The sequence below is a fragment of the Podarcis bocagei genome (genome assembly GCF_964188305.1).
Source record: "Podarcis bocagei genome assembly, chromosome: 8".
In the NCBI taxonomy this organism is placed as follows: domain Eukaryota; kingdom Metazoa; phylum Chordata; class Lepidosauria; order Squamata; family Lacertidae; genus Podarcis; species Podarcis bocagei.
This window is the reverse complement of record NC_138133.1, coordinates 76,671,260-76,697,419: the sequence shown is the minus strand read 5'-3', so window position 1 is coordinate 76,697,419 and position 26,160 is coordinate 76,671,260. Positions and strand designations below refer to the sequence as shown.

The 26,160-nt window shown below is 45.2% G+C and overlaps 1 protein-coding gene across 3 annotated transcripts in view; it reads left to right on the top strand.

Moving 5' to 3' along the window:
• SAMD12 (sterile alpha motif domain containing 12) overlaps positions 1-26,160 on the top strand; it is a 237,829-nt gene that overhangs the window by 4,353 nt on the left and 207,316 nt on the right. For all 3 annotated transcript variants that reach the window (XM_081205270.1, XM_081205268.1, XM_081205269.1), the window contains exon 2: positions 14,953-15,131. In XM_081205270.1, coding sequence (XP_081061396.1) covers positions 14,953-15,131 — 179 coding nt within the window. The remainder of the gene's footprint in view (positions 1-14,952; positions 15,132-26,160) is intronic.

Below are 26,160 nucleotides of genomic sequence, written 5' to 3'. Positions count from 1 at the left end.
TCTTACCTCTCAGTTACACATGAGACTGCCGAGATAGAACTCAATTCCAAGTTAAGAACAGTACTTTTTTAAAAAAAGAAAACAACCATCAAATCACACAGCTTTAAAAAGGAGTAAACTAAAACAAGAGAAATAAACTTAAGTCAACCAAAAGGCCTTGCGTAAAGAAAGATCTTAACTTGTAAGTAAAGGTAAAGGGACCCCTGACCATTAGGTCCAGTTGTGGCCGACTCGGGTTGTGGCGCTCATCTCGCTTTACTGGCCAAGGGAGCCGGAGTACAGCTTCCGGGTCATGTGGCCAGCATGACTAAACTGCTTCTGGCGAACCAGAGCAGTGCACAGAAACGGCGTTTACCTTCCCGCTGGAGTGGTACCTATTTATCTACTTGCACTTTGACGTGCGTTCGAACTGCTAGGTTGGCAGGAGCAGGGACCGAGCAACGGGAGCTCACCCCGTCTGTGGTTTAACCCACAGCGCCACCCGCGTCCCAATCTTAACTTGTACATGGCAGTAAATTACATTCTCAATTGAAGCCTAGGGCTAATCCACATGTATGTGTATCCCCTGCATGCCTGTTCAGAACTAGGCCCCATTTAGTTCCATGGGGCAAATGTGTATTCTTTATAAGTGGAGATGAATGTGCCTTGGTTTGTCCATGCTCTTAGCAGTTTTGCACCTCTCTTCCCATGAGCCAAAAGGAAGCTTTAATCTAGGCTTAGCATGTTTCAAACAGTGAAAACGTTGAGCTATTTTTATGGGGAAACGGCCAAAAAATGGCACTGCCAATATAGGCTGCCATACATCCAGATTTTCCTGGACATTTTCCTGATTTCTGCCTGGACACTGCTGCCGACTGGAGTGGGAAAATTCGGATGTATGGCAGCCCTACTTAAACACCATTTCAAGCTGGGAAAAGATTGTTTCCATTTTAAGAACAAGCCAGGATGGTGACCCATGGCTTGAAGCTGGCTTAATATCACGACTTGCTCAGAGGTTGGTGGCAGTGGCAGCATTTTTTCTTGTTTGGATAGAGTGGGAAACAATGGCTAATGAAAGACATATTGGTTTGTTTTTAGCTTGTGTGACAGGAGGACTAACAGGCTGTGTGCATGCCCAAATCCTTGTAAATATCTTGGCTGGTTTATTGATTCTCCTAATTGGGCCAATACTTAATGCTTTGTTGTTGAATTCTTTAGGAAATTATTGTTGGTTGAGCTGATAAGAAATTGTTGTCTAGTGGGGTTGGATTCACACATTTAAACGACCAAATAATCTGCAGTTCATTCAGGCACAAACACACCTTTGTGGACAAGACAGTGAATTTGTGATTGTGGGCATAGAAATATTTGCATTTTAGCGTCCCTGTTCTCTGTTTTCTTTGGCTACTTCCCCATTCTTTCTGCTCAAGGAAGAGGAGTTTAATCCAGGGACTGCACCTTGTTGTGTGTATTCTTGAACTGTGCATTCTGGTTTCTTAAACTCTCTGCTCCAAATAGCAACAGGAAATATTTCAAGCTGCGTGAAAAAGAACCACCCTTGGCATTCAGGTTGGGCAAACTTCCAAAGCCTGGTGCCCTCCAGCTTAACACATCTGGAGGGCACTAGGGTGGGGAAGACTGAAAGAGGGCCTTGCAGTTGGGAAGCAGAATGTTTGAGGCATATAGTACTTCTCTCGCTCTCTTTTAAAAAATTTATTCAGTTTTCTTTTTCATTCATTACATACATCTCATATCCATAACATTTACTACTGTAGATTCCGGCGTATAAGACGACTTTTTAACCCCGGAAAAGAGGTTTAAAAGTTGGGGGTCGTCTTATACGCCAGGTATAAGACGACCCCGGCACGGAGCCCACCCACTGCTGCTGCCCAGCGTATAAGACTGGGCTTATAAGACGACCCCCGTCTAGTATGCCCAGCTGCGTAATACGCCGGAATCTACGGTATTCATTCCTTCCTCCCTCCCCTCCTAGGCTTCCCCCAACTTCCGCTTCTGGTTTGTTTCTCCTTTCACCCACCTTGCTACCTCCTAAAAGAAAAAGTACTAATAACATATTTATACAATAACATCTAACCTAAAAGCATAAAGATGAATATAAGTACACCATATTATTTCTCTGTCTTCTACACATTTTCTAATACTAATGATGTGAATGTTTATTTAAATCCTGCCATCAAGTCTATAGACTTTCTTTGTTTCTGCAAATATAATAGAAATGGTTCCCATTCTTTTTCAAACTCACTGTTGTCTTTTTCTCATTGCCTGTCATTTTTGCCAGTTCTGCATAGTTCATCAACTTCTCTTGCCATTGTTCTTTAGTTGGTGTTTCTCCAGTCTTCCAATTTTGTGCAATCAACATTCTCACAGCTGTAGTGGCATACAGAGTCCTCGTCTCTTTCAGTATATCTTGGCCTAAGATACCTAGTAGAAAGGCTTCTGGGTTCTTGTTTTTTTGCAAAAGTTATTTTCAACATTTTCTTCAACTCATTATATATCATTTCCCAATAAGCTTTTGCCTTTTTACAATCCCACCACATATGATAAAATGTACCTTCTAGGCATGTGTTTTGTTGTTGTTTAGTCGTTTAGTCATGTCCGACTTCGTGACCCCATGGACCAGAGCACGCCAGGCAGGTCTTCCACTGGCTCCCGCAGTTTGGTCAGACTCATGCTGGTAGCTTCAAGAACATGTAGGCATGTAGTACTTCTCAAACTGAGAAGGGTGGAAGCGTGTCTCTTAAGATCAAGCCACCAAGCTGGGTCCATTGAATGTTCTATGCCTTTGGGAGCAAGAACATCCCATGCACAGGGGTCCCCAAGTATTCCTAGCCAAACTTCTATTTTCCCTTGCCACCAACAGGGGTGGACCTTGATAATATGGCACCCTGCGCAAAGCCAACAGTGGACACCACCTCCAGCCCTCAATGTGCCTTCCCAAAGCTGGGTAAGGGAGGTGGCAAGGCTTTGGGAAGGAGGTGTGAGGCTCTGGCAGCATCCTGGAGTCTTACCACCTCCTTCCAGAAGCTGGGCTAAATCCACCTCTGCTACCACTTCCCTGCATTAATCCCAGAAGACCAGGGGCTGGGGAACCTGTGGCCTTAATAGAGGAATTTTTGGATTCCGGGTCCCGTAATGCCTAACCGTTGGCCTTGTTGGCCATGGCTGATGGGAATTGTAGTCCCCCTGCACCTGTAGGGCCACAGGTTCGCCAATGCACCAGGATTCTTCAATGCTGCTCATAGGAGAGTTCATATGCACTGGGAGTTGAGGACCCGCCACCTGCATAGGATTATAAATAAGACACCAATACACATTATTTTAGGTTAATGCGCAAAATTAGGCCACAACTATTATTGGTTACAGCATGTGAGTAGTATTGGCTTAGGCACTGGATGAAACAGCAATACATGACTCCACCCCGCTCAGCAGGGAGTCATATCAGGGTTAACAACCAATGGGAGGAGCTTGTTGATGCAAATATAACTGGAAGCTTCCCCTGACTTCACTGGGGGTCGTGCCATGGCCCTAGCCACCAGCAGGGCATCGGACAGGATCCATGACCGCTGGATTCCTTTAACGGAATACCCAAAAGAGAGGGGTAGATGATGGCGCATACCCAATCCTCCAACACAGCACACATATTCCAATGCCTAACCACCAATACCAGAAAGTTGTGACGAATTGCTACGAGGTAGGCGGAAAAACCAAGAGGCTGGTGCCAATTTGCCAAACGGATAAAAAAGTCCTACCAGGCCCCTTGGGCAACCAAGGCAACCAACTGAAGTCCATAGCAAGGTCAATATGCAAAGGAAGCTGACCTAAAAGGGAGGGAGGGAGGGAGATCCGATGCAAGCAGGAACCCGACTGCGAACTGAGCGCTGCCGCGGCTGTTTAAATGCATTTAGCCCCGCCTACCAGCCGGCCCTATTGGTTGGCTGGAAGGCTTGGCCGCGGCAGCAGAAGCAATCAGGAGCTGCGGGAAGCTGCTCCCGCTCACAACCCCTCCCCTCTGGGAGGAGGAGAGACCTTCCAGGAGCATCACCATTCCTGGATGAAGGGTCAAGCGGAATGCTAAGAGTAGTTTTAGCTGGGCTATCTTGCAGGAGGATACTTACAGTGTGTTTGTCAGGTGAATTGTGCCTCTAACTTTAAGGAAGCAGGAAAATGTGGTACCCAAAGTGTTAACAGGTTGGGAAACTCTGGATTGGACAATATGTCCTGTACTTGAACAGTATGGGGATGATATACTGATTGCTGCCAGCACAGTAAGAGGTCAAGGCTGTCATCTCTCATGGTTATAAGAGCAACAATGTCTTGACTTAGTGTGGTGTAAGGTGTTTGCGTTTCTTATTTTACATTCTAACAAGGATAATTTGGGAGGCGGTTAAGAAGAAGTATACAGGTCGTCTTTAAAAATGAGCCCATTGAGACAGCTGCCAAGGAAACTCTATTTATAGAGCTTGGAGTTTCAACAGTGTTCCTTTAACTGCTTCCTTCCTTCCAGTCAAAGTGAAAGAAATAGGTCAGAACCAATAGCAGAAAGCTTTTTTTTTTTAAAAAAAAATCTTTGTTAAAATGTTTGCAATTATATTTTCTCTGCTGCATAGCGGAAGGTTTGCGGTGATAAACAAATTTGGATAAGCACGTTCTCAAGGAAACTGTGAAACAGTATTTGTATACCTGTCTGTGGATCTAAACTAGATATAGAGCAGTTTGGAATAATAATAAATAATCAAATGATCTGAAGGGTATTTAGTGAAAGTAACTCCATGGAGTCTTGTCATCATCTTGCCAGTTCTGAATTATTGCAGGCAGGAAGTTCAGGGTCTTGGAGATACCAGTCTCAGTGGAATGAAGCTCAACCACAATGGCAGAGCTTGCAGGAGATAAAACTGCAAATAATAATAATAATAATAATAATAATAATAATAATAATAATAATAATAATAATAATTTTGTATCCTGCCCTCCCCGGCCAAAGCCAGGCTCAGAGCGGCTAACAACAGGTAAAAATAGCACAGGGTACATAAAATCGCACAGTGAATTAATTAAAATACATTCTAGAATCAATTCAGAATCAAATTAATGGCAGCCATTGGGTTAGAGTTCTATGAAGATTACAGGAGGAGAAAGGGGGTTAGTCTGTGCCTTGGCCAAAGGCCAGGCGGAACAGCTCCGTCTTGCAGGCCCTGCAGAAAGATGTCAAGTCCCGCAGGGCCCTAGTCTCTTGTGACAGAGTGTTCCACCAGATCGGGACCACGGCTGATAAAGCCCTGGCTCTGATTGAGGCCAGTCTAACCTCTCTGTGGCCTGGGATCTCCAAGATGTTTTTATTTAAAGACCGAAAGGTCCTCTGTGGGACATACCAGGAGAGGCGGTCCTGTAGGTACGAGGGCCCTAGGCCGTATAGGGCTTGTTAAAACCTGCTTCTTAAACCTGATCCTGTATACTCCACTGGGAGCCAGTGCAGCTGGTATAGCACTGGGTGAATGTGATCCCATGGTGAGGACCCCGTAAGGAGCATTCTGCACCCGCTGGAGTTTCTGGGTCAGTCTCAAGGGCAGCCCCATGTAGAGTGAGTTACAATAGTCAAGCCTGGAGGTGACCATCGCATGTATCACAGTGGCTAGGTCAGGGCGAGAGGCATAGCATAGGCAAGACAAAGTGATTGGGGGGCAAATAGATAGGACACCTGTACAGTGCATGGTCTGATGGCACCTGAGGCCACCACCTGGCTCAGAGTTGGGCCACCACCTGGCCCTACTGATGTTGTTGAACGACAGTTCCTATCATCCTTGACCATTGGCCATGCTGGCTGGGGCTGGTGGGAGTTGGAAATCCAGCAACATGTGGAGAGGGTCCTAGGTTCCCTAGTACTTAGCTGAAACTAAGCTTGTCTGTGTCTGGTCAGGGTTTGGATGGGACCTTGTGTACACCGTTTTGGGGTTTTATAAGTAAGGGAAAGATAAAGGAACCCTGGGCGGTTAAGTCCAGTCAAAGGTGATTATGGGGTTGTGGCGCTCATCTCGCTTTCAGGCTGAGGGAGCCAGCGTTTGTCCACAGACAGCTTTCTGGGTCATGCAGCCAGCGTAACTAAACCGCTTCTGGCACAACGGGTCACTGTGACGGAAGCCAGAGTGCACGGAAACGCCTTTTACCTTCCCGCTGCAGCGGTACCTATTTATCTACTTGCAGTGGTGTGCTTTCGAACTGCTAGGTTGGCAGGAGCTGGGACAGAGCAACGGGAGCTCACTCCGTCACGGGGATTCGAACCGGCGACCTTCCAGTCGGCAAGCCCAAGAGGCTCTGTGGTTTAGAACACAGCGCCACCCGCGTCCCTACCAAAAAAAGTGGGGCACAGTACCAGTGTGGACAAACACAAGCAAACCAATCATGGTTGCCTGGTTCAGTAGCTTCCCATGTTCTGCCATTTAACCCAGCGCATTGGGTTGTATCCAGCCAAGTTTTACTCAGAGTAGACACACTGAAATCGGTGGGCATTGTTCTCCCTGCCTATTGGAGGCAGTATGTCCTTGAATACCATTTGCTGGGAATCACAGCTGGAGAAGGTGCTGCCACGTTTAGGATCTGCTTGCTGGCTTTCTGTAGTTTGGCCACTGTGAGACCATAGTGCTGGACTGCATGGACCTGATCCAACAGAGCTCTTCTTATGTTAAAACGCAGCTACCTCCTCTCGCCGTTACCTCCAATAATTCAGATTAAGTCCAAGCTCTCCTATATCCCGCAGGATGTAGAATGAGGGGTGGCCAAACCAACTCTATGACTGCGAATGTCTGGTGTCCTTTGACATCGATTGCTTGTGTTTCCGTGCCACCCAAACTGGCTTACAAACAATCATAAATAAATAAATAAATAAATATTTTTTTTATTTATACCCACCCTTCCCGGTTCAAAAACCGGGCTCAGGGCAGCTAACAACAAATTTAAAACACTTACTTGTAAAAGCAGCGTAAAATACAGTATAAAAACATGAATAACAATAAAATTCAAAGTTCAGAAATCAATTTAGGGGAAATCCATCTAATAAGTATTAGATAATCCCCAGGGCTAGCTGGCTGAATTGGTCCTACTTGGGCCAGCGAGGAGGCCAGGGGAGAATTAGCTGTGGGGTCTCAGAGCAGGTAATCTTCGTAAAAGGGGAGGGGGAGGGAAGGGAAGGGAAGGTAAATAAAAGATCAGGCTGAATTCAAATAAAAGGCCAGGCGGAATTGCTCTGTCTTACAGGCCCGACAGAAGGAGGTTAAATCCTGAAGGGCCCTGTTCTCATGGGACAGAACATTCCACCAGGTCGGAGCCATCACTGAAAAGGCCCTGGCCCTGGTGGAGGATAGTCTGACTTCCTTAGGGCCCGGGACCTCTAAACTATGATTATTCATGGAACTTAAGGCCCTCTGCGGGGCATACCAGGAGAGGCGGTCCCGTAAATACGAGGGCCCTAAGCCACAATACATAATAAAATAATAAGAAGTGGGTCAGGATGTAGAGTCTCCCTTGGCCCAAAGTATACTGGGCAGAAAATGGGATGGCTACAGTGACCACTCTTTCCTCATGTGCCATCTTGCCTCTGAGTTGGCAAGTGGGGTAAGAGCAGATTCGGCCCTTAGGCTTCCAGTCGCTGATCTTCTGATCTAGGGGGTTCCATGCTCTTTGGCTCTGGTGGACAAGCAAGAAAAGGGGACACAGAATTCTTCTCACGCTTGTAGGCAGAGAGATTATGGGGGAAAATGGAGTCTGTTGCATCTTCATTTTTCCAGTGCCAGCAGAAGAAAGCGGGGGAAGAATTCTTCAAAAATATTGGACACACATACAGTTTGCTCTACAATAGTTTTAAATTGAATTATTTGGATTAGGGTTGATTTAGCCCTATTGATTTCAATAGGACTAATCCGCTTAAATGCAAGTATTTCAGCTCCACTTTGGATCAGGCGGCCCCAAATCTGGCTAACATTGATTTAAAACCTGAGTAGTTTTCCACTGAATAGTCCCCCCCAACCCTCCCAGACTTTCAATTATATATCTAGGATATAACTGGAAGGATCATTTGTATCAATTCTTCTTTTATTAGGGATGTGACAAACACCCCGGCTCGATTTAAATTACTGTATAACCTTCGTCCCTCTGGGGAAATTGCGAATTGCTTGGCTAGTGACTTTTGGAAATGCAGGAGTTTAATGTCACCTGCGGCTGTTGCAGATCCATCTGCCCCCTGCTTGACTGACCAATTAGCTTGGTTTGGAAATCTCTATTTTTGGTTGTCCTCCGAGGTCACAGCGCGCACCCCAGAGGCCTGCAGAGAATGCCTTCGTAGGCTTTTCTCTCAGGCAGGGATTCCTCTAGGGGCGTCCGCGTGTGGCTTAAGGCTGGCTATCTGCTATAAAAGAATATTAATCCAATTCCACATATTGGGGGGCTTCGTTTGGAGGAGGGTAACGACAGCCAGGCACATTCAAGTATACAGTGGTACCTCGGGTTAAGTACTTCATTCGTTCCGAAGGTCTGTTCTTTACCTGAAACTGTTCTTAACCTGAGGTACCACTTTAGCTAATGGGGCCTCCTGCTGCCGGAGCACAATTTCTGTTCTCATCCTGAAGCAAAGTTCTTAACCTGAGGTACTATTTCTGGGTTAGCGGAGTCTGTAACCCGAGGTACCACTGTATGCGCTTGGAATGATAGGAAGGAAGCATCAGTGGGCATGTTCCAAAATTCCCCCTACAATCTAGGGAGGCTGCCCCTGCGTTCTGCTGCCTGTCTGTGCTAAAACATTGCTTCTGTTTTGCAATGTAGGGACTGCTTGACGGGATATCCTTTTACTCTTTTTTTTGGTGGGTGTGCACATAGCGGGTGGGAAAACCTCAGGCACACAGGGGCAATTGCACTCCCCAGGCCTCTCTGCTTAGTCCTTGGGACTCTACCGGCCCAGTACGTTTCCGAGCACAATTCAAAGTGTTGGTGCTGACCTTTAAAGCCCTGAACGGCTTCGGTCCTGTATACCTGAAGGAGCATCTCCACCCCCATCGTTCAGCCCGGACGCTGAGGTCCAGCCCCGAGGGCCTTTTGGCGGTTCCCCTGCTGCGAGAAGTGAGGTTACAGGGAACCAGGCAGAGGGCCTTCTCGGTAGTGGCACCCGCCCTATGGAACACCCTCCCGTCAGATTTCAAGGAAATAAACTATAGTGGTACCTCGGGTTACATATGCTTCAGGTTACAGACTCCGCTAACCCAGAAATAGTACCTCGGGTTAAGAACTTTGCTTCAGGATGAGAACAGAAATCGTGTGGTGTCAGCAGGAGGTCCCATTAGCTAAAGTGGTACCTCAGGTTAAGAACAGTTTCAGGTTAAGAACAGACCTCCAGAACGAATTAAGTTCTTAACCCAAGGTATCACTGTATTTTACTTTTAACTGTTTAGAGAAGCTTTTAATGTTTAATAGGTTATTGTATTTTAGTGTTCTGTTGGAAGCCGCCCAGAGTGGCTGGGGAAACCCAGCCAGATGGGCGGGGTATAAATAAAAAATTATTTTTATTATTAATAATAATAATACATCCTCTCTCTTCCAAGGTCAGATCCTTCACCGACTCTTCTCCACCTCAGCGGTGGAGCAAGCTGATCTGGCGCCTAGGGTGGCATGTGTGCCCTGCGCCCAGGGGTGGGGTGAGCTGGGGCCGGATGCCCCGTGGGGCCTCTGAGGAGTCTGTCTGCCTCCTCCCCCTCAGCTGCCCTACAGCTGAGGGGGAGGCAGCGGGTAGACCGTTTGGGGCAGCCTGGAGCCTGCCGGCGCCCAAGCCACCGCGTCACTCCCAGGAGAGACGTGTGGCTCGGGCGCCTTGCAGGCCCCACGGTGAGTGCCGCCCGCCATTTTGTCACCCCCCCTCAGTGGTGACACCCGGGGTGGCCCACCTCCACCCCCTTCCTCCACCCCTGCTCCACCCCCTCCTCAAATTCTTTTGCCAGGCTGGAATGTGGGTGAGGTCTTTTTAAAAATATTTTTCAAAGATTTCACTCAAGGATTTTCAACCTTTAGTCATTTATAGGAGTCTTTAGAATACATCTCACATTGGATAATGTGGACTGATTTGAATTCCAATCAATTTTAACTCGGTGCAGAAGCTGTTCTCCGCCCCGCCCCCCACCATGTAATTGTTTAAGAAACCGAGAACTGTCATTTGAAAAAGGCTTAGTGTACGGAACTGGATAAATAAATTTGGTTAATAGAATAATCCTACGAAAGTGCAGGCTGAGAGTGCAGCTCATTTGACTCTGTGCAGGCTTTAAAAGAGCTCTTTCCTGGTTAATCCATTCTGCTATAGAGTGCCATTGCTATGTAAGCTTTTCCTCCCCCTTGTTACCCTGAATAAAGAAGTTAGATGTATCATAACTTTTCAATTTGTAGACTATGAATAACATTACTCAGATTGTACGGAAGAAATCCTCCTGCTGGATCCGTCGTCGTCTAATGACACCACATCTAATTGGCTTATGTCAAGAAATACATGCGTTTGCAATACATGCTGTAAATACTGTAAATGTCTAAAGGATGAAGAAACAGGGTTAAGGCAGAGCAACAGCAAATGCTTTAGGGGTCTCACATGTCATATTCAACAAGTGTACAATCTGTGCAATACAACTAGTTGAACAGGACACCTGTACAGCCATTCATGTGTAACATTAGACTGCATGGTCCACAGTGGTACCTCAGGTTACAGACGCTTCAGGTTACAGACGCTTCAGGTTACAGACTCCGCTAACCCAGAAATAGTACCTCGGGTTAAGAACTTTGCTTCAGGCTGAGAACAGAAATCGCACAACGGCAGCACAGCAGCAGCGGGAGGCCCCATTAGCTAAAGTGGTACCTCAGGTTAAGAACAGTTTCAGGTTAAGAATGGACCTCCAGAATGAATTAAGTTCTTAACCCGAGGTACCACTGTACTCAGTAGGAGTCCAGTCTTTCACACAAATGCAAGTACTTGTGTAGAGTCAGCTTGTGTTCAGTGTAAAGTGTGGACCGTCTTGTTCTCCCTCACAACAAGTTGCATAGTCTTGTCAGCATACAACTCCTGTGCTCAGAGATCTGCTCTTGGGCCAAGTTCAAGATACAGTGGCACCTTGGTTCTCAAACTTAATCCGTCCCGGAAGCCTGTTCTAATACCAAAGTATTCCAAAACCAAGGTGTGTTTTCCCATAGAAAGTAATGCAAAATGGATTAATCCATTCCAGACTTTTAAAAACAACCCCTAAAACAGCAATTTAACATGACTTTTATTTTTATTTTTTATGATAATATTTATTACTTTTACAACAATTTAAACACTTACAAAAGAAAAAACAAAGAAAAAACAATACATTATAATACAAAAACACTACATAAAAACTAACAAAACAAAACAAAAACACTTTAAAAACACATCAAAAGAAAGAAGAAGAGAAAAAAGAAAAAACTTCCAATATCTTATCTTTCTTTCCCATATTTCCACGGCCTCCTCACACCTCCCTTTTTGTATTCCACTTCTATTAATTATTTCAGCAATTCCTTACCATCTTCCCCTGTTTTCTATCCTATAATTATCTTAACACCTTTTAACCTTATTTTCCTTTAATACTCTATTAATCTATTTATACTTAATTCCTTATAACATTTCTATTGAAGCCATATAATTTCATTCCAACATTCTTCTAACATTCATTAATTTTACAATATTTCTATAAATAGTCTTTAAACTTTTCCCAGTCTTCTTCCACCGACTCTTCTCCCTGGTCTCGGATCTTGCCAGTCTTTTCCGCCAATTCCGTCTAGTCCATCAACTTCATCTGCCATTATCCAACACTTCAGTGCTTTTAAAAGGCAGCCATTCTCTCAGCCAGCAAAAAGCAGATGATTCACAACAAAGTTTAGGTGTCTGGCAGGGCAGGTCCACCTCCTTCTTTAGCATTCGTCAATATCTTAAGTTTTACTCGAGGCTTCCGGCCCTGCCAAACCAATCCAGGAACATCCCTCTGCCACCTCCTGAAACAATCCCTCCCATCCAAAACTTGCACTTTTTGACACAAAAGCAACATCCCCGGCAACACAGCAACCCTCATACCCACCACAACAGCTCGGCCCAACCATAACAACTTCAGATTTGTCCATATTTCCCAATCCCCCTTCTCTTCAATCCAACGTCCTTCACAGTTACCCTTAAGTAAATTCACATTTTTGGCGGTCCTACTTACCCCCAAAAATCTCTCTTTCTCAGCCGATGTTGATCCTGTCTCCTCCTGAAGCTCTGTCAAACTTTCCTTTCCCAGTTCTGGTGGGGTTCTGATCCTCAAATTCATCTGTTTTTCTTTAAGCTCCATCATAGCAAATGTCAGCTTTTATTCGTCAAGTTGCTTTTGAATGTGTGGGGCTCTCTCACACTCCAATTGTGTTGTTTTACATTCAGCAGCAAAGGTTTTCTCCCTGACTTCATCTGCAGTTTGCCGTATTAAAGTAGATTCCTGTGACAATTTCTGGGTGGTTTCTGTGTTGGTGTTCACCTTTTGTCCCAGATTATTTAAACTTTCTACAATTAAATCAATTTTATTATTTGCAACGTCCGCTTTCACATTCATCACTTCTGTTTTCTTGTGAAGCTGTTCCAGCGAGTCATTTATTTTCAATAATGCGACCACTAAGGCCTCTTCTGTTGACATTTCATCTGTTCTTTCCTTTCCATTTGCCATAACACTTAAGAGATTCAAGGTTAATCCCAGAGTCACACAGTTTTTATCTTACAGCTGGAAACTCCCCTAGCCCAGCTCTTATAAAGTAACCAATTTCAGAAACTTCCACTAGGGGGAAACGGTTTCTATTTATAATAGTCAAGAATGTCACCTTTAAGCGCAACTCGTACAATCCAAAGTTAGTTTCAGTTTTCAGTTACTTTATTACTCCTTTTTAGAAGCAGCCGGAGGTAGTAGAAACAATATATCTCTCTTATTCTGCTAGCTGTCAAGGAACGTTCTAAGTGCTGTCAATGGACATTCCAAAATGTCAGTCCTACTAGCATCCCGTTTCCAGGGTCAGAGCGGCAGTATTTTAACTCTCTTTACTCTCTCCTGCAGGCATACTCAGTCCACAGCTTCCCCCCCTCTTCTCCTGCCTCCAAGGGGGATTTTATACTCTTTACCGATGGGAATTTAATCTTTTACAAAAGGCTTTCCAAGACTTCAGCTTACAGACTCCTTGCCTCAGTCTATTTACAAATAGGGAAGGCGGACTTCCTGTTTTGAACCTCCCCGTTTCGATGCCAAATTAAACGTTTAAAATCCGATTCTCCCGTATCAGCTCTACTCATGGGTAATTACTTTAGAGTCAAATTGTCCACAGGAAAAAGTCAGTGCTCTCCGGCAACAGCTATGCGGCTTCGCTCTGTGGAAGAAGCAGACGATTCGAAGCACCGCGCCACTCACCCCACGTCGCTCCGAGTCCCCGAAATCGGGTTCCCCCGCGAGTAGGGGAGGTGCAAAAGGTGCCCGCCGAATCCCACGTTCACAGGCTTCTCCCGCCTGTGATTTTTACAGGTCTCCGCCTTCGCCGCGGCGGTACAGACCCAAATTCCCACGGGACAAGTTCCTCCCGATCAGAGGAACTCCGCCATTGCCAGAGGCACCAACCCGTTAGATAGTAACATGACTTTTACTATCTAACGAGACCATTGATCCATAAAATGAAAGAATAAACTATGTACTGCTGTCACACAGTCAATCAATCAATCAATCAATCAATCGGTAGCTAAACTGGGTTCCATACAGTCACAAAAACAAAACAAAGAAGCCACAAAAACAAAAATGCAAAATAAATAGCAAAAACAGACAGACCTCAGCGTAATGCTCAAAACGGAAGTGCGGCACTCAAAGCGGAGCATGTTCGGCTTCCAAAAAAAGTTCACAAACCAGAACACTTACTTCCGGGTTTGCAGTGTTTGGGTTCCAAGTTGTTTGAGTGCCAAGGTGTTTGAGAACCAAGGTACCACTATATTGCTATTAGTATAAGGTAAAGGTAAAGCTACCCTTTACCATTAGGTCCGGTCGTGGCCGACTCTGGGGTTGCGGCGCTCACCTCGCTTTATTGGCCGAGGGAGCCGGCGTACAGTTTCCGGGTCATGTGGCCAGCATGACTAATCCGCTTCTGGCGTACCACAGCAGTGCACGGAAACGCCGTTTACCTTCCCACCAGAGTGGTACCTATTTATCTACTTGCACTTTGACGTGCTTTCGAACTGCTAGGTTGGCAGGAGCAGGGACTGAGCAACGGGAGCTCACCCCATCTCAGGGATTTGAACCGCTGACCTTCCGATCGGCAAGTCCTAGGCTCTGTAGTTTAACCTACAGCGCCACCCGTATCCCGCTATTAGTATACAAAGCCCTTAACAACTTGAGATCAGTTTACCCCTTATGTGCCCACTTGTCTGCTTCGATCGGTGGAATTGGCCACATATGATACCTACTCCACATTTGTAAGAACTCAGTTGTTTTGTGTGTCAGCTCCTAAACTTTGGGACTCCTGCCTATTGATATCAAGCAGTTGCCTTCACTGTATTTTTTGGGTGCCTGCTATAAAGCATTTCTTGATTAAGACAAGCCTACCCACATGCTTAGAAAGCTGTGATGAGTCTTGATCTGTTGTAGTCTGTTGTTGTTTTAACTTTCTGTATGTTTCAAATTATTGCTGCAAACTTTTATTTTGATGGTTGTATTATTTTATCTTTTTGTGAACCTCTTTGAGGGTTCTTCTACAGTTGAGTAGTGTATACGTTTAATGAAATAAATCAATAGCCTACATCTCATAGATTTAAAAGATGCATGCCCTGGCTTTCGTTTCCTCATGTGATGCTAGAGTGCAACAGAATGTTGAAAACCTTTCATGTTGTCCTTTCCTACGCTCCAGACTCATTGCAATTCCTTCTTCCAGCTATCCATTGCAGTCTAAATCCAAATGGTATCGATCTCGCCGTCCACACGGAAGGAATTAACCTGCAACTTGAAGGCGAGAGAGTGGACTCATCCTCCCATAAGAAGGAGAGCTCTTCTAAGTTGCTGGAGTCAAAAGGAACGCCCAAGAGACAGCATGGGGAGCCAGAATCATCTAAGGTAGGCATGGCAAAATCACACATTTATATTCAGGAGGAGGGTCTGTACTAAGTGGTAAGTGGATGTACCTCCATGCAGATTGTTTCAAGCTCAATCTCCTTCTTTCTTTCTTTGGCGATCACTCGTAGCCGAGTAAGATTGTCTTCCATAAACACGGTTTTAACAATGAGTCCATAAGTGGCTGTGGAGGCCAATTCTGGACCCACACGTCCTTCCACAGTCAGGACATAGGTTTCCAGGCAGGAGTTGATCACGGTGTAGATTTGCCAAGCGTGCCTTCCTCCTAGCACGTTTCTCCCTTTCGTCCTGAGTTTGAGCATCTTCAAAGCCCATGACACCTTTGGTAAAGGCTGTTCTCCAATTGGAGCGCTCACAGGCCAGTGTTTCCCAGTTGTCGGTGTTTCTACTACATCTTTTAAAATTTGCCTTGAGAGAGTCTTTAAACCTCTTCTTCTGACCACCAGCATTATCCTTTCCATTTCTAAGTTCAGAGTAGAGTAGTTGCTTTGGAAGACGATCATCAGGCATCCGCACAACATGACCAGTCCAACAAAGTTGATGTTGAAGAGTCATTGCTCTGACACTGGTGATCTTTGCTTCTTCCAATACACTGGCATTAATTCACCTGTCTTTCCAAGCAATGTGTAAAGTTTTTCGGAGACAACGTTGATGGAATCTTTTACTAACAAAAAGGATCTTGGATAGCCAAGCTGTCCACGAAAAGGTGCTTAGAGATGCACCACTTCTCAGTGGCAGAACATTGGCTTTGTGTGCAGATGGTCCCGGGTTCAAACCTCGTCATCTCCAGCTAAAAAGATCAGCTGGCAGGTGGTGCAAAAAACATCTAAGACTTCGGAGAATTGGATCATGCCATTCAATGGCCGGCTAGATGGACAATCTCACCTGGTGCAAATAGCAGCTTACTATGTTCCTGAAGGTGCTGAAAGCTGTACTGTATTTCTTTTCCTTTCTTTGGTTTAAGTTTGCTTTTGGAGGTGCAGAGAGTTAATGTCCATAGAAAGCAAAGCAACTGCAACGGAACCTTTCCCTCTTTCTATGGGAATGATCCAGAGTGAGATCAGTCCTGCTGGGACACAGCCAGTCTCAAAACATATTTGATGCTGGCCGGCTAACAAATGAGCAATCAATAGGCTAATTCAAATGGGTTTTTCACAATTAGGGTGCATCTTCCAGACCAGTAGGTTTTCACATGATCCGCTACAGAGAATAGATTGCATTCCCCCTTTCTCCTTCAGATTTTCCATCACTGAAACCTGGTTTCTTTAACTGGGGGTCTCTCTTTATTTAATGTCTTATGATAAAAACAGTACAGTATACCACTGATAGAGAGTACCTCTATATGTACAGTTGTTCCAGATGTTTGATGACATGCTTATGGTCATTTCAGTACTAAAATTTCTGCGTGGAAGTTAGATTCTTCCTCTTAATCCCAAAGAGTTTCCCCACCCCCCATCATTGTAGAGTGAATTGTGGCATTATTGAGTTTCTTTCGTGTTGACCATGAGAGATAGAATTACATTTCCCCTTTAAAAAGCAAGTGCATTACTATTGCAATATCTGAGCCAGGGACAGACTTCCAGTACTCAACAAAAAAGTAGGAAAAAACTTTTTTTAAAAATAGTAGTTGAGATCTGATGTTCTCTTTGTTGACAAGCTGCTTAAATGTGCATCCTGCGTATTTAAAAGAAGAAAGAAAACTGCCTGTAACATTGTTTGTTACGTGTTTTGAGGCCTTTTTAATGTCTCCCCTGCCATATAATTAGTTACCAAAAAAGAAGACATCGAATAACATTAAGGAAATGAGTGATGGAGCTAACAAAAAGTCAGGGAATTGTATGTCCATTATGGTGGGGCCAAATTAATCACGGAGCTAGCTGACTGAATACCCTGGTTCATTTCTCAGGTAGAATAGCAAGTCCAGGGCAATGAAACACCCACATATTTGCATGAGGATTCGATAAGCTTCCCGTAATTTTTAAGGGTTTTAATCGGGTTGCTGTTATGCTGCTGCTGCTGCTGCTCTGTTTTGTGATTTTTATGGTTTTCCTGGACTGACCACAGCTTCAGTGATAAATTGCTGGTTGCTGTTGTCAGTAGATTATGTGTTTTTCAGGGAGTTTGCTTTTTAATTATGCTGTTTTATATCTTGTTTACATGTTGTTGTGAGGTACGTTGCAAGAAAGGTTTTTCTAAAAGGCAAGAGTATACAGCCATTGAACAAATGAATAAAAGCTTGTAGCCCAGATTGGGATTCCTCACGCATATGGACCAGATTTAGCCGACTTTCTCTCTCTCTGTTTGCAGTGTCCTGGTGGCACCAGCTAATTTGGCTTTTTGACCTGGCAGTATTGCTAAGAGCAGGATCTGGTTCAATGTATTTTCTTGATTAAAAAAAACTGAAAGCAGGGCAATGAATCTTCTGCACCAATTTTTGTCTCTCCAAATTTTGCAACCTGTGTATATCCTGTTTCTGCTATTCATGGGGAAGGGCAGGTAGCTAAATTTGGCCCCTAAACCTTCCCTGCTGACTACTGGAGATCTTCCTCTTCCTCTCTGATTCTGAAATCCCCGTCCCCAACATCGCCTGTCTGGTTTCATGCCGAAATTCACAGCCTTAAGGGCTTAGGATGCTGAACTGATGACTTTGCCTTGGTCCGGGAAGAGAACATCTGACACGCCAAAACAGATGTACCATTAGTGTGTATGCAGATGTGTATCTGAATCAGTATCCTTACTGTATAGTTGTAGGCCTCTTAGAAGCCATTCCGACATATTTGTGGTATATGAATGAATGAATGAAAAATGTTTTTCTGGGATTTACTTAACTTGCTGGGTACATCTTTTGATGAGAAAAAGATGTATGGTCTTCCCAGGAGGACATTAACTGATCCACATGTCTAGTGGTGTGTGCTGTTCAAGTTGGATCTGAGCTAGATCTTCCTGTCTTCTCAGTGAAGAGCATGAGCATTTGTCGTCCTGGTTCTTTTGAGTGTCCTTTAACAGAATTATAAGCTTCCATCATAGGTCCCCTCAGCCACGTCTTCTAATGTGTTTGTGGCATATATATATATGGTGGTTAGAACCCATCTGTTTCAGGAAACAATGGAAGAGAGTGACTTTGGGTGTGAGACTTTGGGTTGGAAGGTTGCAGCAACTACTGTGGCTATGGAGACCGATGCAGAAGAGACTTGTTTTGTTGCAGCTGGAGCAGATAAAGGTGTCCTGTTGTGCTGCTGCAGATGTACCATAGCATTTATTCTGTCTGCACTCCTCCCGGCGGTCATTTCTCCTCTGTTCACTGCTATGGATACATCTTTCTCTCTCATACACAGACACAAGCAGTATTAATACTGCATTCCTAAATCCAATGGGAATTCTGCACAAGGACAGTGAATACAGTGATACCTCAGGTTACAGATGCTTCAGGTTACAGACGCTTCAGGTTACAGACTCTTCTAACCCAGAAATAGTACCTCGGGTTAAGAACTTTGCTTCAGGATGAGAACAGAAATCGTGCTCTGGTCGCGCGGCGGCAGCAGGAGGCCCCATTAGCTAAAGTGGTGCTTCAGGTTAAGAACAGTTTCAGGTTAAGAACGGACCTCCAGAACGAATTAAGTTCTTAACCCGAGGTACCACTGTATGAGAATATGCCGTCCTATCAGTAGCAGAGTTAAGCCATAAGATCAGGATGGTATGGTATTGGACAATTTTGTCCAGCTATTATGTCCTACAATCCTTCCTTCTCCTTTTCGTTCCTCATCTTTCTTTTCACAATATTTTTTCCCATTGAGCGTATAGTGAAAGAACAATAGGGGCATGAGATAAGCGCTGTGGGATGTTGGCTCTCCATGCTGTGTGTATGTGTTTGTGTTGCGTTTTCTAATCAAAACCAGCTTTTTTTAAAAAAACACAACGACAACAAAAATCTAGCCTCATGAGAGCTGGAAACTTGTTCTTGTTAAAATGAGGTCTGAGCCACTCAAGGTGCTGGAGATTGCCTTAGCGGATCGATCTGCAAACAGGCCGCCTTCACGCCGTTCCGGTTAAAGTCTTTCAGCAGCTCCTCTTACTCAAAGTATTCAGTAGGGAATCCAAATAATAGGTACTGACTCTCTGTGTACAGCTGCCACTTCAAAGGCCTCCAAAGGTTCCAGCAACTTTTGAGCTTGATGTGGTGTGGAATTCTGATGCTGCCACAAACATCAGTCAGTTTCAAGGCAGCACGCCTCCCTTGTGACCCATTTTCTGGTGGCTTTGTTTTATTTATTTCTCTCTTCTTTTTTGAAGCAGCAGCAATTAGCTCTTTGTATTTAGCGTCCCCATTTGGAACACTCCACTTTTCCCTTTTGACGCTCAGCGTGTAATCGGCAGCTCCTAATAGCAGTTTGTCGCCGTGCTTTCAATTTGTCTAAATTGCAGCGTTGTGACTGTTTGATAGGAGCGGGCTTCAGACGGAGGGCGATTTGGATCAGGGGCGGCAATGGTGCTACTCGCAGAAAAAGTCGCGGTGACGGTTTTAGCTGCTGCCCTCTGGCTTCTAGCTTGGACTGCTCTGCCCAGATAATTAGCATTATTTGTATGATTGCGTTGGGTGGCAAGGCACAGATGGCGGGCTGCTACTGCATTATCTTCTGTTGTGACGCATCAGTCATGTTTTTAGGGCAGCTTAATGCCACCGTCGTCTCTGCCATTGAGTAGGGAGAAGGGAGCACACAATGACTCCGGTTTTTGAACCAGGAAGGGCGGGGTATAAATAAAAATATATTATTATTATTATTAATATATGTGCACACCCTAGGAGCAGGGATCTTGAAAGCTGGCGCGGCAGCGAGTACTCATAATCAGGCAGATTATGAGAGCCAGCGTGGTCTCGCGGTTAGAGCAAGCTTCCTCACACTCGGCCCTCCAGATGTTTTGGGCCTACAACTCCCATGATCCCTAGCTAGCTAGCAGGACCATTGGTCAGGGTTTATGGGAATTGTAGTCTCAAAACATCTGGCGGGCCAAGTTTGAGGAAGCCTGGGTTAGAGTGCCAGCCTAGGATCTGTGAGACCGGGGTTCAAATCCCCATGCAGCCATGAAGCTCACTGGACCAGTTGCTGCTTCTCAGCCTAACGTACCTCACAGTGCTGTTGAGGGGATAAGGATGCACAGCACCTTGAGCTCCTTGGAGTTGGGATATAAATGCAGTAAATAAATAAATTTGTGGGGTATTGCACAAGGCAGGAGCGGATGGAGAGGGAGGAACCAACTCTTTATTGTCAAAAGTACCCTTAAAAGTACTGGTGCCTGCCACAGGGGAAGAAATGGAGGCAGTGAGAGATTTTACCTTCTTGGGCTCCATGATCACTGCAGATGGTGACAGCAGTCACGAAATTAAAAGATGCCTGCTTCTTGGGAGAAAAGCAATGACAAACCTAGACAGCATCTTAAAAAGCAGAGACATCACCTTGCCAACAAAGGTCCGTATAGTTAAAGCCATGGTTTTCCCAGTAGTGTTGTCTGGAAGTGAGAGCTGGACCATAAAGAAGGCTGATCGCCAAAGAATTGATGCTTTTGAATTATGGTGCTGGAGGAGACTCTTGAGAGTCCCATGGACTGCAAGAAGATCAAACCTCTCCATTCTGAAGGAAATCAGCCCTGAGTGCTCACTGGAAGGACAGATCCTGAAGCTGAGGCTCCAATACTTTGGCCACCTCATGAGAAGAGAAGACTCCCTGGAAAAGACCCTGATGTTGGGAAAGATGGAGGGCACAAGGAGAAGGGGACAGCAGAGGACGAGATGGTTGGATAGTGTTCTTGAAGCTACCAGCATGAGTTTGACCAAACTGTGGGAGGCAGTGGAAGACAGAAGTGCCTGGCGTGCTCTGGTCCATGGGGTCACGAAGAGTCGGACATGACTAAACGACTAAACAACAACAACAACAAACCTTAAAAGTTAGGGAAAGGCATGTCCATTAGTTCTACTTCTCTCATCTACTCCTAGGTGAGGCAGAGAGGCCCGGCCCCCGATCTCAGCTTATGTATCTTCCCCACTCGAGCTGCACGCAAGCATTTGAGGAGTGTGTCTGTGTGTTACCTTCTGCTCCTCCCACTTCACTCCTCTTCTGGTCCTGGGAGACAGTGGAGCAGGAGAGGTGGGGGCAGTAGGAGGAGTTGTGGAAGCCCTTGATGCTCCACCAGCCTGACCTGTCTCTCCCTCCTCCCGCACCCGTTTTTCACGCTCACATCCTGGGCACAAAAGTGGCAGGCACCAGTTCGGGAACCGCCAAGGGAAGAAGGCTCAGAGCCCAGGGAGTGGTGGTAGGACAATGATGAGTGTGCAGAGGGGGAAAAGAGGGAATAGATTAGAAGGAGGAGGTGTCGGAAGCTGAAGGGGCAACAGGGTTTAGTGAGCAGGAAGAGACTGCAGCAGAGAGCAGTCCAGAATCAGAGGCAGAAGAGGAGGCTGGATAGGAGGAGGGCCGAGAGGCAGAGAGGAGGCAGGCTGCTGAAGAAGCCTCCTTCTGTGAACAGCTCCCTCCCCCCTAGTCTCACAGAATCAGAAAAGGTATGAAGAGGGCAGAGCAAAGGCAGTCATGGCGACGTTGTCTCAGATTGCTTGAGAAGGACTGGGGGAGGAGGAGACGTAAGGAACTGTGGGGTAGTCCACATAACTGCCTCAGAGGGGCAAGATCTACTGGGATGAATTGCTGTGCACACTAGGCCTGGACTCCTGAGTCGACTGTGTTTCCTTGAATAAAGAGTTAACTTCACTGAAGTCGTGTGAATTATTGCCGACCTGCTCAGGACTCCTGCTCTTGACACCTATTGAATTCAATAGGACTTAATTTATGCTTAGACATGTATGGGACTGTCCTGTAAAAGTGCAGTTAGACCAAATGTGGGCCAAGCATAGCAAAACTACCCAGCTTTATAACAATTACGGGGGGAAAGATATAAATGTGATGAATTTTTTGCAGTTTGTCATTTTATCAATTTTTTCCAGGATTGTTTTATATTGTAACATGCAATTCTGGGTGGTTTTTGTTTTAATGCTTTCGTTAATTATTGGGACCGTAGGATATGTGTAATTTGTTTGTATATAATTAGGCTTTGTTTATCTGCTTGCTTAAGTGACGTTTTTGATTAGTCTCGTTCATAGGTGACGTTCTAGACTTCGTCCTTCCTTGTATTCGAAAGAAATGGAAATGAAACACATAATGCTTTATGCAAGTGGAAGGAGCACATCTAAAAACTGCTACTTGCACATTATTCTTTTGATGTTTTATTGCACCATTGTGATTTGTGGAGCAACTCAAGTATTTCTTCTTTCTTCTTTCTTTCTTTTTGCAAAAAGCTATGTGCAGCTTTGCAATGGGTTTGCAGACCAGCCCCCAGGTATTTAATGGCACAATTGCTCTGATAGTGGAAATGGTAGAAATGCGTTTTTTTGGGGGGGAAGGAGGGGGAAGCACCCTAGTTCCTGATGAAAAGAAGCTGAAATATATATAAAAAAATCAAAATGTATCAGAGAAACAATCTAGTGGTTAAAGCTGGCAAGGTGTTCAATGCCTCGCTACTTGTGCTGCAGATACATTCACAAAGATTTCCAAGCTGTGTTTACAACAATAACTTCATTAATCTTTCCAGTTATTTCTCAGGAAATGTCTAATGCAAAATAGATTAGTGGCTCACAAGACAGCTCATGTGAGGATTTCAAAAACTAGAAATAAAAAAGAAAATGGAGGGAAGAGGCAGGGTGGGTGAGAAGGAGGGAGACACTCCTCATCGCTTTGCAAATGTGAACGATTTGTTTAGCCCTCATCTCATGCTTTCCAGGGCTGTTTAATTTGCAAAGGATATATTGCAGCAATTTCTAATGGGGAACTTGAAAAAGGGTTTTCTCTCTGGCAACACCCAATCTGTGAAAATTCCTGTCCCATGATCAGAGCTGCCCCAAGACGTTTTGGCACCTGAGGCGAACCACAAAATGGGAAGAAGGGAAGAAGGGGTGAGTGAAGGAACATCAGGAATAAGGGGGGACAGCGCCACCTGGTTTGCCGGCTGAGACCCTGCTTGTCCGCAGACTGTCTTGTCAGAGTGGTGCACGCTCTAGTTATCTCCCGCTTGGACTACTGCAATGCACTCTACGCAGGGCTACCTTTGAATGTGACTCGGAAACTACAATTAATCCAGAATGCGACAGCTAGACTGGTGACCTGGAGTGGCTGCCAGGACCATATAACACCGGTCCTCAAGGATCTTCATTGGCTCCCAGTGCGTTTCTAAGCACAATTCAAAGTGTTGGTGCTGACCTTTAACACCCTAAACGTCCTCAGCCCTGTATACCTGAAGGAGCGTCTCCACCCCCATCGTTCAGTCCAGACACTGAGATCCAGTGCTGAGGGCCTTCTGGCGGTTCCCTCATTGCGAGAAGTGAGGTTACAGGGAACTAGGCAGAGGGCCTTCTAGGTAGTGGTGCCCACCCTGTGGAACACCCTTCCTTCAGATGTCAAGGAGATAAATAGAAGACATCTGAAGGCAGCTCTGTATCGGGAAATTTTTAATGTTCGATGCTTTATTATGTTTTATATATTCTGTAAGCTGCCCAGAGTGGCTGGGGAAACCCAGCCAGATAGGCGGGGTATAAATAATAAAACTTCTTCTTCTTCTTCTTCTTCTTCTTCTTCTTCTTCTTCTTCTTCTTCTTCGGAACCGGGGGGGGGGGGGGAGATAAAAGCATCCTTACCCAAAGGTTGAAGTAGGAATCAATGGCTGTTGGGCATGGGGTGGGGAGGCCTCTGTGAATCATGCTGGGTGGGTGCAGAGCCCAGGAGACCCCAGTGGACAGACCAGAAGCACCTCCTATTTAACTAGAGACCACTGAGCATAGATTCTTTCTTCCTGTAAGGCAGGGGTGTAATTGGTCTTTAGTCATAAGTGGGGAATCTGAGGCCTACCAGCTGTTGCTGGACCCCATCTCCCACCAGCCCTAAACAGCATAGCCAGTGGTCAAGGATGATGGGAGTTGTAGTCCAGCAACAGTTTAAAAGGCACTAGGTTCCCCATCCCTGCAACATAACGTTTTACTTTGGTTGTTGTTGTTTAGTGGTTTAGTCGTGTCCGACTCTTCATGACCCCATGGACCAGAGCATGCCAGGCACTCCTGTCTTCCACTGCCTCCCACAGTTTGGTCAGACTCATGTTCGTAGCTTCGAGAACACTGTCCAACCATCTCGTCCTCTGTCGTCCCCTTCTCCTTGTGCCCTCAATCTTTCCCAACATCAGGGTCTTTTCCAGGGAGCCTTCTCTTCCCATGAGGTGGCCAAAGTACTGGAGCCTCAGCTTCAGGATCTGTCCTTCCAGTGAGCACTCAGGGCTGATTTCCTTAAGGATGGATAGGTTTGGTCAAGCTTCGCATTTCGAATCCCCAAGTAGATAAATAGGTACTGCTCCAGGGGGATGGTATATGGCGTTTCCGTGCGCTGCTCTGGTTCACCAGAAGCGGCTCAGTCATGCTGGCCACATGACCCAGGAGCTGTCTGCAGACAAAACACCGGCTCCCTTGGCCAGTAAAGCGAGATGCGCACCGCAACCCCAGAGTCGTCCGCGACTGGACTTAACAGTCAGGGGTCCCTTTACCTTTAAAAGCTTTGCAACTATGTTCTGAACCAACCAGTGTGGCGTAATGGTTAGAGTGTTGGACTAGGACCTGAGCCAGATAAGGCTCCAGAAGAAGTCTGCTTAAATGATCCATTTGTTTACAAATGCATATTTGGCATGTTCACATGTCACGCTTTCAGGCAAACCATCTTGGGTGTCCTTCAAAGAAACTTAAGGGGCGAAGCAGCTCTTAGAAAAAAGCATGCAAATAAAAAATAATTCAAGAACCATCTTAGTCAAACCAAGAAAAAAAGAGGAAGGCTAAGCTTTGTGGAAATCATGGTATTTGACAGTTGGGTGTCTAATGCTTTTTCAACTGAGTTTGAATACTGAAAAATACTAAAACAATGTTTAGATGTCTGTATTCATTATTCACATGAGTTGAGTGATTGACAGCATTTGAGTATGCGAACTACAAATGTGAACTACTTTTAAGAGGCAGGTGGACTTGTCGCTTAATATTCAATCTCCAAAGCTTGAAAATAGTGATGTTCTATTCTTGCAACAGGAATTTGTACTAATGAGCGCAAAGTGCATTTAAGCTGACGGTATGAAATGCCTTGTATTTATTTCTCCCTGCCTCGAAATGTATCTATTATCCCTGAATTGCAGAGCTGTCACCTTAATTCTGATCCTCTTCTTTTCAGATTCCTGAGCATCCCATTGTCTTTTCATGTGTCTTGATTTCTGTGCTAAGCTAGTGCTGAATTGATTGACTTATTAATGCTAATGCTAAAAATGATGAGGGAACAATCCTTTCACCAGGTATAAGGCATTGCGGCAGATTTTATTTGAGGTGCATCTTTTATCTAAAGTCAATGAACAGCATAGTTTGGTGCCTTTGCAGATTTTTAGAGGGAACTGAGCTCAACCATAAATATTATTTCAGGGATGGCATTCTGATGTTGTTGAACTATGTCTCCATCACTAACTATTGGCCATGCTGACAGGGCCTGATGAGAGTTCCCTGCCACACCTATGAGAATGTTGGCACATTAATGATATTTTCTACCTCTACTGTTGGAGGCGGTTTGCTTCTGAGTACCATTTGCTGGAAACTGTAGGAAGGAAGAGTGCTGTTGCCCTCAGATCCTGCTTATGACCTACCAACAGGCATCCAGTTAGCCGCTGTGAAGATGCTGGACCCGGTGGGCCTTTGGTGTGGTCCAGCAGGCTGTTCTAACATTCTTACATTTTTCATCCTGAGAATTTTGCCTTTAGAAATAGGAGATCTGAATAGGTTGGATACTTCTACTATGGAATTAACCATGGTTCTGTTTTTCTAACTGATGGCCTTTAGACTGCTATTCTAGGATCATTTTACTCCTGTTTGGACTTGTGCCCTTTCTAAATAAAGAGTGCC